General features: G+C 38.9%; 1 protein-coding gene across 3 annotated transcripts in view; it reads right to left on the bottom strand.

Moving 5' to 3' along the window:
- LOC103149391 (plasma membrane calcium-transporting ATPase 1-like) overlaps positions 1-16,558 on the bottom strand; it is a 32,642-nt gene that overhangs the window by 13,619 nt on the left and 2,465 nt on the right. Inside the window, exons 1-7 of one of the 3 annotated variants that reach the window (XM_007568520.2) lie at positions 15,156-15,177; positions 13,591-13,881; positions 7,928-8,125; positions 7,040-7,297; positions 6,352-6,477; positions 5,639-5,815; positions 5,016-5,042 (exon numbers count right to left, since the gene is read on the bottom strand). In XM_007568520.2, the coding sequence (XP_007568582.1) occupies positions 5,016-5,042; positions 5,639-5,815; positions 6,352-6,477; positions 7,040-7,297; positions 7,928-8,125; positions 13,591-13,786 (982 nt within the window). In that variant the 5' untranslated portion in view covers positions 13,787-13,881; positions 15,156-15,177. Of the gene's footprint in view, positions 1-5,015; positions 5,043-5,638; positions 5,816-6,351; positions 6,478-7,039; positions 7,298-7,927; positions 8,126-13,590; positions 13,882-14,832; positions 14,938-15,155; positions 15,178-16,558 lie in introns of those variants that run through there. The other 2 variants (XM_007568519.2, XM_007568517.2) reach the window with 2 other exon arrangements.

Genomic DNA, 16,558 nt, shown 5'->3' with positions numbered 1-16,558 from the left:
AATGTCCCACTTGGCACTGAATGCACCATCAGTTTTATAAGCTTTCAACACAACAGAAAAAAACTTGGCGTATTTATGTGTAAGATCTTTAGACTTGTGCAGACCACAGATGAGTGGAAACCGAGGTTTTTTGTTGGAGGGGTTATAAGAAAAAAACCCTGCAGGTTGAGTGTCAACTAGATATATGCATTGTATTACAGAAGTATAAATATCTGTGGAAGCTTTTCACAAATCATTCAGTGTGGTGCGGCTCCTCTGATTAAGCCTCCCCTTGTATGGGTGGAGAGTAAAGAGTGCCAAATTACAATAAATAACTAATTTATGAAATACCTATTTAAAAGTGTCGTTAATTCATTAAAACTTTAAATAAATGCAGAAATCATTAATTAAATATAGAATTAATTATATGTGCCTCAATTAAACATACTGATTTCATATTTCAAAAATTGATAGAATTATTTCATGATTTAATAAATGACTTCATCCTGTGTATGAATTCATTTAATTCCGTGGGCGGGATCAGCTTCAGCTTCTGACTTCTGATTGGCTCCTTCAAACAGCCAGTCAAGACGACTCCTTCCAAGTTTGCTGTATCTGTTCTCTAACAATAAATAATACAAATAAATACTTTTGGGGCGACACCATTATAGACAATAGCTGTCCAGAGTGCAGGTTACCATGGTAACGTGTGCTAATCCCAGTGTTAGATTGTTGTGATGCACTAAGTCACAGCAGATCTTCAACCTGACTTGGAGCTACACTAAGTCCCTAACCACAGGGCATCGTTTCCAGTTCCCAACACAAGCAGAAACACCAGCAGTTAACCAATACTGCTTTGTGTCACAGAGTTAACCAGTATGTGCTGGGGTGTCTGTATCTATGTGAGTGTGTGTGAGCGTGTGTGTGAGCGAGCTGATCCCATTTTTGTAATGAGGTTATTAGTGGACAAGAAGGCACCAGCAGCAGGGAGGAGAAGAAAGCAGCTGCCGAGCTTAATGCCGATAATCTTCTTGCTCCTAATCACCATCAACAGAGTCAGGAGCACCTGCTGCTGCTGCTCAGACCACAGGGGCATACTATGGAAGAAACGCCACGTGGGATCACACGGAGCCTGGAGAGCCCTCCCCGGTCCGACAGCGGAGGCAGGACTTTCCATGGAAGCACCACCAACATCTCTGTTTCTTTTTTGATTAACCTCAATCGAATCCAGCTCCCATTTCCTCATGCGACACTTAACACCAAAATAATGGCTGGTCAACAAACACAGCATAAAGTCGAACAGCCAGAAGCAGGAGTTTATAGAAACTATTCCAGTTGTGAGTCAGCAAGAGGAGGGAGAAACCATGGATGGGGTCACAAGGTCATCACACACTTCCCATAGTAACACATCTGTCTAAAATAATGCCCGAAGTTATTTATTTATTTTTTGCCAAAAAGGGATTTTGATTTAAAAAAAAGACTTACTTGAGGTATTGCTGACATATCATCACAAATCTTGAACATGGTTTTTATTAACCCTGTACCAGAATGTATGTTGTTATTCAATATGAGTAAGTCTAAACATGCCCAACAAGCCAAGAGGAGGAACAGCTAAATATTCTCTGTAGCTATGTTTAAATCAATGTTTGTTTCCGATGCCAATTATGGTGTCAGGAAAGGTTGATGGAAAAGGAAAAATTCTAAATAACTTACTCAAATTTGCTAAAAAAAAAAACAACAAAAAACGGTTTTTACGTTTGCTTGAGGTGGTTTCTGGCTTTTCTGAAAAAGACTCAACGTGCTAAAGAGGAGACATACATTAATAAGTTCTAAAGTTGTGAGCAGTCCCGTCCCATTCACTAGTGGGTCTGTGCCTCACAAGAGGCACGAAATGGAAAAAGTCAAAATCTAAATCTCCAGCTCAGAGGGGAGAAGTGTCAGTCTGGAGTGTCTGGTGAGAAGCGTTCATGGTGATGTGTGCTCCATGCTAGTTTGCAACCTCTACATCTTGTTTATTACAACTATGCTTAACTTCAACATCTGACAAAATCATGTATGCCTGGCTTGATTAATTGGAAACATGCCCAATTCACATTTTCTGCTTTGCAGCATTTTAAAAACTTACTCAAAATTCACAAAACTGTTTCACTCTGAGCCACCACCCCATTAATGCTCTTGTTCTGCATTAATGTGGTAACTACTGAAGCTGCTTGGTCTCAAACACACAACTTCACAGACCTTGCTCTCTGTTCATCCAATAACTTGGAGAGTTACAAGATTTTCTAAAAATGTTCAAAAGTTTAAATACTGTCAGCTTTACACTTCAAGGAGAATAACCCAAATAAGAGAACTGGAGTAAGAAGATGTGTCACATGACTGGATGGCACAGCAAACTGTTGCCACTGACTAATGCCTTAATTGAATTCTCACTGTCAAATACGGTTTTCTTTCCATGCAAAACCACCTTATAACATTAGGATTTAATCTCTTTCTCAAGTATTCATTTTCCTCAAACTTTTTCACATTTGGAAATGTTCCAACCCTGAACTTTAATGTATTTAGTGAGATTTTATGTGACAGACAAGGTAGTGCAAATGGGAAGGAAAAAGATACCAACATAAGAATCTAAAAAGAGTGATATCTATTTATACTCAACATTCCGATTAGATTTTCAAATAATGAGTGGAGTAAGTGATTACAACAGCAAAATAAGTAATTTGATTGTTTCTTCCCAAAAGCAGAAAGTGTTACTGTGAATTTTCTTGTGAGAATGTTTTGTGATAATCAGGTGTGAGTGTGCAACGTCACTGGTAACAGTGTAAATCAAGAGGTGGTTCTTGAGAGCGCGTGCTAATGGATGGAAGTTTGAGTCTGCATAGTAACAAAAACATTAACATCCACTGACCACTCTGCATGGAAAGAAAACTTTCATCTACAGTGAACATTTTCACCACTAGTCCAAGTGAGTGACATGCCAGTCCTCTGACAGTCATTGAGAAACCCTCTAATGACATGACTGCTGAAGCTTACAAATCCAATTCCACCATGAAAAGCTCTGACTGTCCCTCTGCTAAACTGGCGAAAATAGACTTTCATTCTAACTATTTTATTGCTGTACTTTACTTTCTCTCACACACACGCACGCACGCACGCACACACACACACGCACACACAAATTTATATGTTGAAATATGAAGAAATATAGGTTAATAGAAGAAAGACTTGATTTTCTATAGGTATGGAGGAAGGTACAGAAAACCGGTTAAAATGTTAAAATCTTCAAGTCAGAGACTGCTGCATTTTATTACATTTTATATCATCAGACCTGTGGTGTATTGATAAATACTCTCTACTTGTGTAGAGCTTTATCAAGTCTACAGGACTCCAAAGCGCTTTACACAACATTCAGTTATTCACCCATTCGCATACACATTCATACACTGATGGTGGTGAGCTACACTGTAGCAACAGCTGCCCTGAGCAGTCAGACAGAAGCGAGGCTACCGTACAGCTGATGTCCCCAGACCCTGTGACCACCGACAGGCTACTGAAGAAGAGAGGGGAAGAGCTGCTAACTGATCACCACCTGATTACCTAGTCTGCTTGGCATAGAAAGGTTCCAGACTACAGGAGGTAAACCCAAACTAGGGTTGAGAATGGATGGAGAACCACTGTCAGAAGTGGGGCTCACACATCCACAGGAGGGTTTCTCATGATGGGGATGTGGAATCTATGTGATCAGGACTTCTTTTGTAGATGTGCTCTCCAGAAGGTCATTGGTGCCTGTCATGGTGGTTATTGTTTGGTGAACACCAGCCTTATTGGACACTCAAGAAAGAGTCCTTTAGGGCTTGGTTGTCAACTCCTGAAGCAGCAGTCATGTGCCAGGTGGCTAAAAGAACTGTGACTTTTGTGGTGGCAGAGGCAAAAAATTTGGCCATGAGACATAATGGAGAAAAACTTTCAATTGACCTTGGAGGAGGTCCTAACAAACTTTTTAACAGCTAAGAAAGGGAAAGCAGGACCCATCCAGACTGTGACTTTGGTTAACTAGGAAAACTGGAGATGGGATAGACGGTGTCGTTGGGCAGTGGAAGGACTAAATCCATTACTGTGGCAGAAGTTGCTGAGGTAGATCATAAGCTGCCCTGTGGCAGAACGCCAGTGGTGGAAAAGATTCATTCAGAGATGCTGAAGACTCTGTACATTGTAGAGCTGTCATAGTACACTATCTATATAAATGTACTTCTGTAGTCTTACAAACTGTACAATCATCTTTTGACCTGGATAAAATACATTGTAAAACCCAGACAAAGTTAGCTGCAGTATCAGTTTCCAGAGTCACGTGATTATGTCTCTCAAACAAGCAAACCTCACTTAATCATGCTTAACCCATATTACTCATGGTATTATCATTACAGTATATGAGTGACTGAGTGAAGTCTCATCAGAGAAACATCAATCCACACAAGGTGACAATGGATTTATCTACAACTACTACTGTCTCACTAATGACATCCTGTCTCTATTAATATTAATATTAATATTCCAGCCAGTATTCAGTGAGCAGCAACAACTGCAGTGTCCTCCACAAATATCTATATTCAAACCTTTAATTTCAGCACAATAATTAAATGTGTGAAAAATAATCCTACATTCAGAAACAATTGTTTCTAAGAAAACACTGCTGCCACTTTTATTAACCCCCCTTAAACTACTTCCATAACATAATTCCCAGTTTTACTTGATGTAATAATGCAAACACACACAAACACATTTCTTGTAGCCATTGGCAACAAAGCTTGACGAGGATCCGTATTCATCTTGCCACCACTTACACTGAGGAGGATGGCAGGAGAGGTAAAAAATCTCAACAGCTCACTGTTAGAGAACTGGGCATCTTGGGTTACCATGTCTCCATGGCAACTATTAAGTTAATGCCAACTGGTTGTTTGGTACTGAAAACAACTTAATTTGCTCACAGGCATTAATACACACTGGTTCTGGTGGAAATGAAACTCTGATGCAATGCCTACCTTTCTTGTTTTTGACTTCCTTTATACCTGTAAAAACACAAAGCAGTCAATCAAACAAATGCAATAAGTCAACAGATATTTCTATACTCTAAAATATATATATTTCAGATCCTAGGTTTTTATCTATGAGACATTAACTTTAGTTGGTGAGTTGAAGATTTAAAAGCAAACTGTTAGATCAATTGAATTCTCTCAAGATGGTTTGCTAACTTGATTTTTATTTCAATATATTTATTTAAAAACAGCTGAGAGGGATTTTTATTTTTATAATTGCACTGTTTCAAATAACTTGATATTATGAAAGTCTCTAAATGGAAAGAAGCTGCATTAAATCAGCAGAAAAGTCTAAATTTGGGTTATGTAAGGACATAACATTGATTCATGTCTCAATGTTGAAATTATGCATCTCTGTAAAAATACCTCATAATCCAGAGTCTGGAAGTCATCTCTTGAAAGAAAGAAATAGGAAACAATCTTGCAAAGACCTTTGACTGGATCTGAGAGATGCACTGCAATGTGATTTAGCTGATCTGTGCCACAGGGAGTGTGTGAGGAGACATTGTTGGGCGCCACACTACGCTTCTTCTTAGATGATGACTCGTGTAGTTGGCTTCAAAACTTACTCTTCTTGTCCTTTTTGTCTTTATTTTTCTTTTCCTCGTTTTTCTTGTCTTTTTTGTCATCGCTGCTGCCTTCGCTGTCTTCACTGGCACCGAGCAGTTTGAAAATAATTCCCGTCTGAGAATTCACACCTACGGCGGTGACTAGCATCTTTCCAGAGCCCTCCATTACATGTGTGCCTACAGAGAAGGATGGAAAGAAAAACTTACAATCTTCCTCTGTGAACACTCTCCTTTCAAGCATTTTACTTTGAGGGAACTTGATGTTTTTTTAAGCTTCTTATTTACATATTTTTTAAATCTCTTCTTATATTAATTTTTCTTTAGAAGGACAAACAGTTCCATAACAATACAGCTTTAAATACCTAAAAGTTAGTATGCTAAGGCATTTTAGGAGAGTGAAAGTAGCCATGTGGAGCCTTGAAATAGCAAATACTGCTGTTAACATCTGCATGCTGTGATGTGATAACGAAAGCCTTGTAAAACGGATGTTTTTATATTGTTTTCTTTACTGTTTTAATTGTGACTGTAACTCAAAGTCTGTCAGCACCTTCACAGGTTTAGGCTCAAAAAAAACTTTAATTTCTTAGTCCGTGAAGATGAAAACCAAAGAAATGATCCAACGTACTTTAGAAGAAAAATTGCTTGGTAGGAGCTGATAATGACAGTTCAGGTCAGGGTGAGCTTAGCTCAAAATTTGCGGTAGAAAAATTCACCTGAGAGCAACATGGGGTCTTTGTCAATGGTCTTCTTGACATGATCCGACTCCCCGGTCAGAGAGCTCTCATCGATCTTCAGATCGTTGCCCTGAATTAAGACGCCGTCGGCTGGGAGGAGGTCACCTGGAATGGCAACACAGAGGCAATAACTGCACACACTTATCAGGGCAAAAAAAGTTACATATCACCAATCTCCTGTAAGCAAAGGAGAAACATGAAAAGAAAATTCTGAATTCTGTGTGTTTTTTGAAAATTAATATAGTGTACCTGTGTGCTTCTTCACACACAATTTGATGTATGTTTCTTTAATTGTTTGTGCTAGTTTTATGGATTTATTGTAATCTGAAGTATTATCCTGTCTTTGTTGTACTGTAGCCTTGTCCCCTCTTCTAAGGCAAATTTCTCCCATAAGAGACAAATTATCTTATCTAATTGTAATTAGACAAAAAGACAGTCCTTTTCATTTTAAAGAAAGAGAGAATATTACTAAACTGTTTTTTCTGGACACTGCAACTTTCTTTGTATATTCAGCAACATTTCAGACATCAGCGGACAAAATTGGAATTGGTAGGTCAAGCATTCTAAAGATCTGTAATCGGCGACTGGCCAGAAAATTGTAATTGGGGAACCCCTACTGAAAACGCTTGGTAATGTCAGCCATATGCAGACTCGTGTGTTTACTCACCATACTTGACTTGTGCGATGTCTCCGACCACGATCTCCGACACTTTGATCTGGATCACCTGCCCCGATCGGACGATGGTGAACTTTTGCTCCTGTTCGATGCGACTCTGCAGACCGCGGAACTGCTTCTCTTTGCTCCAGTCGTTAAAAGCCGTCACCAGCACCACACATACCACCGACAGGAGAATGGCGGCGCCTTCGATCCATCCGGTCTCTGCTTCCCCCTCTTCTTCCACGCCACCAGCTGCTTTTCCACAGTCTGAACAGAGATTTTAATATAGTCTGACAATCTATTCTCTAATCCTTTTTGCCTATGTTGACCTGGAGACAGGTTTTAATTTATTATTACTAGATAATTCATATTAGATAATTGAGTTGATTACAAATAACATCTAGGTTTTTTTTAACAATAATATATTTTCCATAGAGATAGTAAATGACATACATTTCATAGACAGACTGAAAAATTATGTGGACTCTTTTTCTCAAATCTTGTATAAGATTTTCTGTTAAACATTATTAATAAGTACAAAATGTTTATGATAAGATATGCATAGATTTAACTGGAGAATTGAGAGAAATGAGGAAAATCAGCTTGACTTATGATAGCACAAAAGTTTACCATGAAACCATAAAAATATGCTGAAACAAAATAATGTATAAGCAAAATAAATAATGTTTCTAATTCTAAAAAATTTGGTCCTAATTTGCCGAATTAATACGGCTGGCTGTTAAATTGAGCATTTATGTAATCACTGAGGTCAAAAACTGGAATAAAAAGCATTTTATAGCAAAACATTTGTACTTTTAAAATGGTGGTGCTACCAGACATTTCTACCACAATGTTCAAAATATCCAAATATCCTTGTATAGTGGAGAAAATACTCACTTTGTCTTTCTGCATCTGGTGGACTGTAGAAAGAAAGGCTTAGAGAAATGACTGCTGCCACCTCCAAGATGATAAGCGTGACATCCTGCAGGGCCTCCCACACCAACTGCAAAAAGGTTTTAGGCTTTTTAGGAGGGATGACATTCAGTCCAAACTCTTCTTTCCTCTTGTTTATGTCCTCTGGTTTTCCTTCAAGACCTGCAGGGGTATTAAAAAAACATTACAGCAGATTGAAAGGTAGGCTTATACTGGCTTTTCCACTGTGGTCTAAATTTGCCCCAGACTAAGTAAATTAAAACATGCTAAAAACATGTTGATTATAGCATGTTGGTCTAAATGTAGGGTAAAGTAAGCCAGTATGTTCTACATTTAAGATACATGAAAGTAACTAGAAGCTGGGGTTAGTTGGATTGTTTCAGTGAGGTTCAAACTCAATAAAGAAAGTAATGTAGTTTGTATTTGTCAGAGATTTTAATGTGGTGTAAAATTCACCATAAAGTCTCTGAAAGACAGGCCTAGCCTTTTGGCATGATCCAAATTTAGTCTAAATGCTAACATTGAAAGTCACACTTCATAACGGTTTGATGTCATCAAACTTTACCTTCAATAACAACAATTAACATCTTCAAGTAAACATCTGAGATGTAATACTACTGAAATGAATAAAAGCTATTTTCTCAGTATCGCTTTAAGCTAATTTTGTTGGCGGTGTAGCCTACAGTTGCAAAAAGCCTGTTGCTGAAAATGTACTAATAAAAGGGTCATGTGCTACGCCAAAGACTGTTGAAGATGCATGTTCTCTGGCGATGAGATTTCACTTAACTGAATGTTTTTTCAATTACATGTTAGAAAATTTGAGATTTACTGACTGTAGACCTCAGTCACCAGGCTAAGTGCTAGCAACAGAAGCTAGCACTTCCCAGAATTTCTTTGCACACTAACTTAAAGTAACACATCAACTAACAACAGTTAAAACAGGATAAATGATTCCTGAGAAACAGTAGGATCTCAATGCATCTTTAATTGTGTGATGAAGCATTAATAAGAATAAAAACATATCCTTCACATAACCATGTCGAAGACAATCTTTCTGTTTGGCATTAGTTATTAATGTTAAGTGACACATAACCATCTGAACTCGATTTTTTTAGTTGGAAGCACTGTTTATCCTGCCTGGTGTTTGTGTCTCAGTGGTAGTCTGGTGTTGTGTGTGAGAAAACAGCAGACTTGTTTCCTCCCAGTGGAACAAAGCGACATGTTAAGACAAACTCAAACCCCTCTAGAGACGCTGCAACCACTCTTCATCTGCTCTGACACACCCAGTGTGAGCCGGTTTATAGCCCAACACTTCTCTTTGTATTGTCTGTGCACACTCTGGACCTTCTGGTGAGAGGGATTATGCTGAAAGTTTTGTGTCCATCCCTCTGCATGTCCCTGCAGAGACATGCAGAGAAGTAAAGCAGCAGTGTGGATCTTCCTGTGGTTTCAAGCTGCTGCTGACCTTTGCTTCTTTCTGTCAGCAGGAGTTTAATCGTTGCCAGTGTTTACCGATCGAGTGGAAGATGGACAAACTTTATGAATTAATAAGGAGGTGAAAATGTCAAAGGGCAAATAAATGTTGCAAAGTCCACCACACATTGAAAATGACGTCTAAGGATCTGTGTGAGACATAAATCACAGACAGGATTCAATCAAATAGATTAAATCTGGCAAAGTAAAGCTGAATGTGAGGTAGGACTGGCAACACCTGGGCTGCTCCAGACATCCTTTGACAGATTTATTATTTTATTTAAATAGCACACCTTTCGCACTTTCATAAAAGTACACAACTTGGGGTGGTGTATGGCGTAGAGGTAGAGTTGCTGCCCCAGATATGGACACTATGCCCACTTCCTGTCTAATCTGTTGTGAAACAAAACCTATGCAACTCATTTACTGATGCTCACAGGCCATACGCTAAACATTTTGTTTTGTTATTGCGAGTTGAACCTACTACTTTTTTAAAACGCTGTGTGGGTTGATGACTCTGCATGTTCTTTTATTGTGATAAGCCAGAAACTTCATAATCCACTTTCTTCAGAAACTTACAGTGCCTCCTACATGTGAATTTCAACCCTTATTTTGGGTTAATTTGTTCAGAGGCGTAAACATCTAATGTGGAACACTATAATTAGAATTTTGAGTTTTGGTCAGAGTAAAACTCAAAACAGCGTTTGGAGTTAAGCGAAAAAGTCAAAGTGTGGAACAACAACCCTGCTCATCGTTAAGTTCATCATATTCATGCGGTGGGCCTGATTCTCTTTGAATTTATGACATTGTGGTATCTTTGGTGGACTCTGTCAGTAAAGTGAATGTGCTTTGTCATTGTTATTTCTTTTACAACAGGATAATAATCTTAGCCTAGTAAAAACTAGCTCCTTGTTATACAGTTTGCTTTCTACTGAAGGTCTGAATCCTAGAAAGAATAAAGACTGCTTGCTGAAGGAACAGATTGGATTTGATTTTACCCAATCACTAATGTTTGTCCTTGACGTATGTAATGCACCAGCTGGATGAAGTTTACCAGCTCGCGAGGTTTACCATAACCAACCTCGCGAGGAGTAGGTTCACAAAATCTTTGTCTGCAATAAAATGTCTTAAACATTCCTCTTGCTCCATCTTTAATTGCTCAATATTTAAAAGCGAGGCCATGATGGACTGAATGGCTACATTCACTTCCTCTGCTGCCACTGCCAGAACACAGGCCTTTATAACCAGACTACAATTCTAAAACAGAAACTTGACGCTATCATTTACAACTCTTCCTTCTGTTCGCTGTTTGGTCTGATTGAAATTCCACTGGAGAAAGCCCAGACGGAGCAGTGAACGGAGATGCAGTAACAATCCCAAACATATGGCTGCATGTTCTTTTATTGTTAAATCACATAAACCTACGTCCATGTCAGTTTCCCGTCCTAAATCCAACTGAAAGCCTGTGGGTTGAGCTGAAGAGCTCAACCCACAGAGCAGAGAGCATATGGGAAGACCCAGCACTCTTCATGTAGGGAGATTTTGTGGAAATTCCTTTGTCTGTATACTCCAACCTTGCCACACTGACTAAATGCTCTAAACTCCTCGCACAGATTTTGCTGTTGGAAAACTTTGTTTAGTCTCAATGGTTTTTATTTCATGCATATTCATGAGGAGTATCAATAAATCACTAACTGATTTCAAAAAAGAGAAATCACAGTTAGAGCGACAGTGACTGACAAAAAGGATGGTACTGTGAAATATTGGAGAAAATATAGGAGAAAAGGTGCAACTCCATTTTGCTCCTTCTTCGGAAAACTATGGTTACCAAAGAAGCCGAAACATCAAATGGGAAATGCACTACAGAGAGCAAAATTTACCTCAACAAGAACTTTGAAAAAATGTGAAAGCATCATTTTAATTATGCAGTAAAATTCTGCATGCTTTCTATAAATCTTTAGTAAGTCACAAACTAAACATTAAAGTCACCACACTAGTTGATAATGCTCAGTAACCAAGTGCTCTACATATTTTCAGCAATAGATTGGTTGATCCAGTTGAGCGTATTTGGTTGTGGATGCTTTGGTTCATGGAGCCTGGTTTCTATTACAGCCCCTAGCCTCTAGAGCAGTCTCTCTTTTTGTTAAGCATGTTCAGATGTGGGAGCGCACTTTGCTGCTGGAGGCTGAAAAACAACACCATTGGACCAGCAGATGGCAACCAAGCCAATCAGACACTGATGAGGCCCATCTGCATCCTATGAAAGGCCCTGCAGACATTCCTCCAGTGGGGCAGTTTTCAGGAACTGACCTCTGCCTTGTTTGCTGTTAGCCTTTCAATGACTGTTTTTGGGCAGCTTTGAAGTATTTTGTTCTGCTGACCCACTTTGTTCTGCTTAGCAGTTTTACTGTGCTCTTGATTGACTCTAATCAATCTAGATAGAAGCTTGTGCTTTGGAGGATCCTTGCTCCCTTAGTGTTTTTCTTTTGGGTTGTTTGAATTTAGTTTATATTGACTTGTTTGGTTATATTTGTTTTATTGCTGGAGCTGCACTTAACCCTCCTTAGTATTGATAGTCCTTTTTATTTTTGAGTGTTAATTGGGTTAAGGTGTACTCTGTTTTGTTTGTGAAACCTTATTTTTGTTATAAACCATTTCAACTTTCATCTTTCTTTCTCTGGACACATTTTTATGTTACCACCCCTGGTCCCCTAGACCTTGGGGTTGTAGCAGTTTCAATCCCACCTACAGCAAGAGCTAGTACTCCATAGTGAAAGCAAAAACCTTAGGAGGAACATGTTGGAATTAGTTCCATTTGTTTGCTTGTTTTAGAGCTTTATGAATAATAAGCTGTTTTCTTTGGGATTATTAAAATCTTTTGCAAATCACTGACAATGCTGCAAAGAGCCAAAGCTAGAAGGATGAAATAACACAAAAATGACCAAAGGACTATTACTATGCATTGTTATGGCAAAACAAGTCTGATGCAAAGGAAGATAAATCTTCTTATCCTCATTATCACCTCTCAGGCTGAATGTCTCTTCATTAAAAGTTGTCTTTGGCTGAACAGTTTCCCAAATTATCCAGAAGCTGCCAGGGAGCAGACCAGGATCAACATGGCTGTGGGTCACCGATGACTTTGGCCGTCACGTGCTTAGCGGTCCCTTAAGCCAAACTAAAGAACGGACTTAACCTAACATGTCCTCTGTTGGTTTAATTATGTTGATGCCAGGAGGGAGAGGTCGGTGAGTCACTGGACCAGTGGCATACAGCAAAGTCACATACAGTCAATGACACTGTTGGATATAGAAAGCTATCATTATTTGCTCTGGGTTATTTGTTACGGGTTCAATTCATAGAATGGAATCCCAGCATCAAAAAACATTAAGAAAAAAACTTGCTAATTTGGAATTGGTCAAAACTTGCTATTTTCGGTTTCAGTAGCTGACTTCAAGATGTGTAAGTATGACTCTTGTTCATATTTTTATGGAGCCACTCCAAACTCTTCATATGGTGCCTACAAGCATGATTTTTAAAATGTACTTAGTTCAAATTCTATCTAGGATAATTGTAGGCATAATAGTAATCTTCTGTCAATCTTTGTTCTAAACATTGAGTATCTACATACATGAAATGAACCAGACTCTTTTTGTTTTTATTACAAGATATTAAAATTTGACTGGTCCAAGTAAGTTTTACTAAAATCCAGTTTGGGGTGTCATTGACTTGCCCCCTTCCTTATAATCTCAGAGAAGACAAGTTTGAGAGTCATCAAAACCATCCATCATTTCCCAACCTTCCAAACTGCTGGGGTTTCTCCCATTGACTTGGATTCCTCTGGTAGATTTTTCTACTGGGCTAATCTTCAAACAGAAGGAGAAGTTGTGACCAGTGAAGTAGATATTCTGCACTGATTTAGAATTGTGATCTGCTTGTAGTTTTAGCAATGGCAGTGGGGGAAGTGAATGAAGCTGTTCAGTTCGTGTTCCAGTCTAACATCAGTTAGGTTCAGTTTAAGATTGTCAGCCCTGCAAATATAAACAAATCTGCTTGATGTTACGCTGCAGCTCTCCTTTGCAGAAATGCTTCAGATCTTGCTTCATGAAAACGGTTTGTGAAGAAAACAAAAAGGAGAAAAAGAAGCACATATTTACCTTCAACGGGTGATGTCCTGAGTCTGGTACACAGTCCATTAACATCTCCGTAGCAGTTCTGAATCCTGGTGATCGCATCAGCTCCTCGAAGCTCCATAAGCGACTGCAGCTCCTGCAGAGAGCAGCTGAACTCTGGCTCATGGTTGGCCTCGGCATAACGTCCTCGTTTGGACCCGCGGAAAGAGTTGCTGGCCATGTCTCCTTCGTCCAGAGGTTGGTCGGTATCTTATTGAAAAATGCAACTCAGCGGCAAGCCTGAGGTGCAGATCCAGCCTGACAGGGACTCAGTGACTGTTGGGGAGGGGGAAATAGATCAGAGGTCAGAATGATCCCACATTTAGTTTTTCTTCATTGGCTTTCTGCAAAATTAGCACGAGCATTAATATTCCTTTTTGACACATTTTGTCCTGGATAGCCAAGAACAATCAGAGCCAGGACTGTCTCTACAGTGTCAGTCAATCAAGCTTGTGTACACGCTGCTCACACCCTTCACCCGCACAGTGCCTACTGTCTTTCAAGCTCAAGATTTCCACTGTGCTGAAGCTGCACTAATGGAGGAGAAACAACCTAATGTGACAAAGGAATGATAATTTTCTCAAGTTCTCAGCAGGCTCTGCCATAGCGCAGTAGTGAGCAAGGGTGAGGGACCTGTAAGCTGTCCTTGTTGAAATTTCATACACTTTCTCAAAACTCCCTGCCTCGATTTGGTTTCACAAAAGTAACACGGTTACCATGGCGATTTATCCTGTAGCTAGCCTGCTCTAGTCCAGGCTAACAGTCAGGATTAGTTCATCCTGGAGCCTTATCTGTTCTGTCAGCGCCCACGCCGATCAGAAACCGATGTATCTTGTCCGTGATTCCGTTTTCTTATCAGTCTGTGCTGGTCTCTTTTTATTTTTTTATCAGTCTGCATTATATCACAGATTAATTTTGGTATTCAGCCGAGCACTATTTATTTTAACATTATGATAGTAGAAAATGCCATCAATTTGTAATCATCCACGTGGATCCTGTTACTGTTGATAGTGTTGCAGTGCTCCAGACCACATTTTTGATGGTTTCGATCTCGTCTCGGACATTTGGTCTCGTCTCGGTCTCCGACACTGAGGACTCGGGATTTTATGTCAAGACCACAACTGTAAAATATCACTAAATTGCCAGTTTATTTGTCAACATCCTTGTTTTCACTGGATGCAAAACAAACCGATTCAAATCCAAACAATAATGCGACTTACTAATTACCTGTTTTGCTGCAGCCTCCCCCTTTAGCTCCTTTTGTTGTCTACGAGTGCAAGCGGTACTCCTACACAGTGCGCAATGTTTGTCTGGGAGCGGGAGAAGATGTCTGTCTAACCGTCCGTAATAAATTTCCCTTCATAAATCATAAGAAAGCATATGACGACTTGTGAATATAGCAGCGCTTCCCTGTCAGAGACGGTGGGGACTATGTTCAACTTTTAGCGTCACTTTCATAGGTAAACTATGTGGAAGTGATATTAGCAAAGCTAGCTGTACATGGACAAATATGCTGCATTTGCCTGCAATGAAAAAAAGCTGTCACTTACTGCACTTATTGTATGGACGTGCTGCACATGTGAGACGTGACCAAAGTCTGCAATATTGTGATAAGACATTTAACGAACGAGCCGATTTTTCTGAACTACTGTTTACTATGAACGGTAGTTCCCAAATAATTTTCTTTTTTTGCTGTCATTTCACTTGATTTAGATTTTATATCTTTAAAACTTTTATGACTGTTATTATTTTTTATCAAATTTTTATTTTTCACTTCTTATACAAAGTGCGTACTTCCGAATGTTGTTTGAACGTTCTTGAACGTCTTCCGGACGTTTTCATAAATGTTGCTTTAAATAAATTTCCAAAAAAACAGAGGCATTACAAAGAGCTTTATTTCTCCCTACAAAATACATTTTTAAGATTTTTTTTTTGTTACTCTTGCTGTTATTCTAATGCAAACGAGAACCGTTTGCATTAGAATATTAGAGAACCGTTCTTTGTTTTTGTAATGCTCTGCGCAGACTGCAGTAGCTATTATTATTCTATTTTATTAGAAATATATATTTTTATTTAATCATCAAATAAATAAAATACACAAACATAAGATAACACACAGCTCATTGCTCTTTGATTATTTTCGTCACCTGTCATCTGTGCGTTGCCTGGTTTCCTGCAGCGACTGACAGTGAGAACAGTCAGTGTGTTCCTTTTGCTAGGTTATTTCTTTCTTTTGTTCCTTGGTTAGTGTTCATGGTTGAACATTGTTTACTGTTAGGGCATTGTAATGATTACTATGTTTAATGGTGCAGACAGTTGTGGTTTGTGACATTAGGTATGAGCAACCACCCAGAGCGTTATCTTCATAGGGGCGACACATGAGACCTCTGCAGATTGTGACATGGAGATGGAAGCAAAGCAGAAAATAGAAGTTTGAATTGATAATTATGATTTATTTCAGCTATAAGCATTTAATATGTAGGTGTTTTTATGAGAATGTGGATCTTTCAGATCAATTTGAGAAGCAATTTTGATCATATTTCACATTTTATTGTGTCATGTAGCACGGGGTGCTGGTCTTGGTCTTGACTCGACTTGGTTTAGGGTTAGGTGGTCTTGACTACAACACTGCTGTTCATTGAGTTTCTGAAAGTTCGCTGTTGTCCAAAGTTTAACAGAAAACCAAGGGGATTAGAGAAAATAGCTGATAAAGAAGCAAGAAGTGTTATCAAGTCAGGCCATAGAAGTTGCAGCATACGCCCCCGAATGAAGGATGAACTTTACTGATGTATATTTTTTTTAGTTTTAATGGCAATAAACCTTAACTTAAAATAATGTTTACAACATAAAATAACTTTAGTTTTTACACCCAATTAAGCAAATGCATAGTTTAAGTTACACAATATTTAAAACATGTACTTATTTACATCATAAACGTACCTTATGCCTCTAT

This window comes from Poecilia formosa, unplaced genomic scaffold (genome assembly GCF_000485575.1).
Source record: "Poecilia formosa unplaced genomic scaffold, Poecilia_formosa-5.1.2 Scaffold224, whole genome shotgun sequence".
Taxonomy (NCBI): Eukaryota; Metazoa; Chordata; class Actinopteri; order Cyprinodontiformes; family Poeciliidae; genus Poecilia; species Poecilia formosa.
Note: the sequence above shows the minus strand (reverse complement) of the source record. Positions and strands in the feature narration are given on the sequence as shown.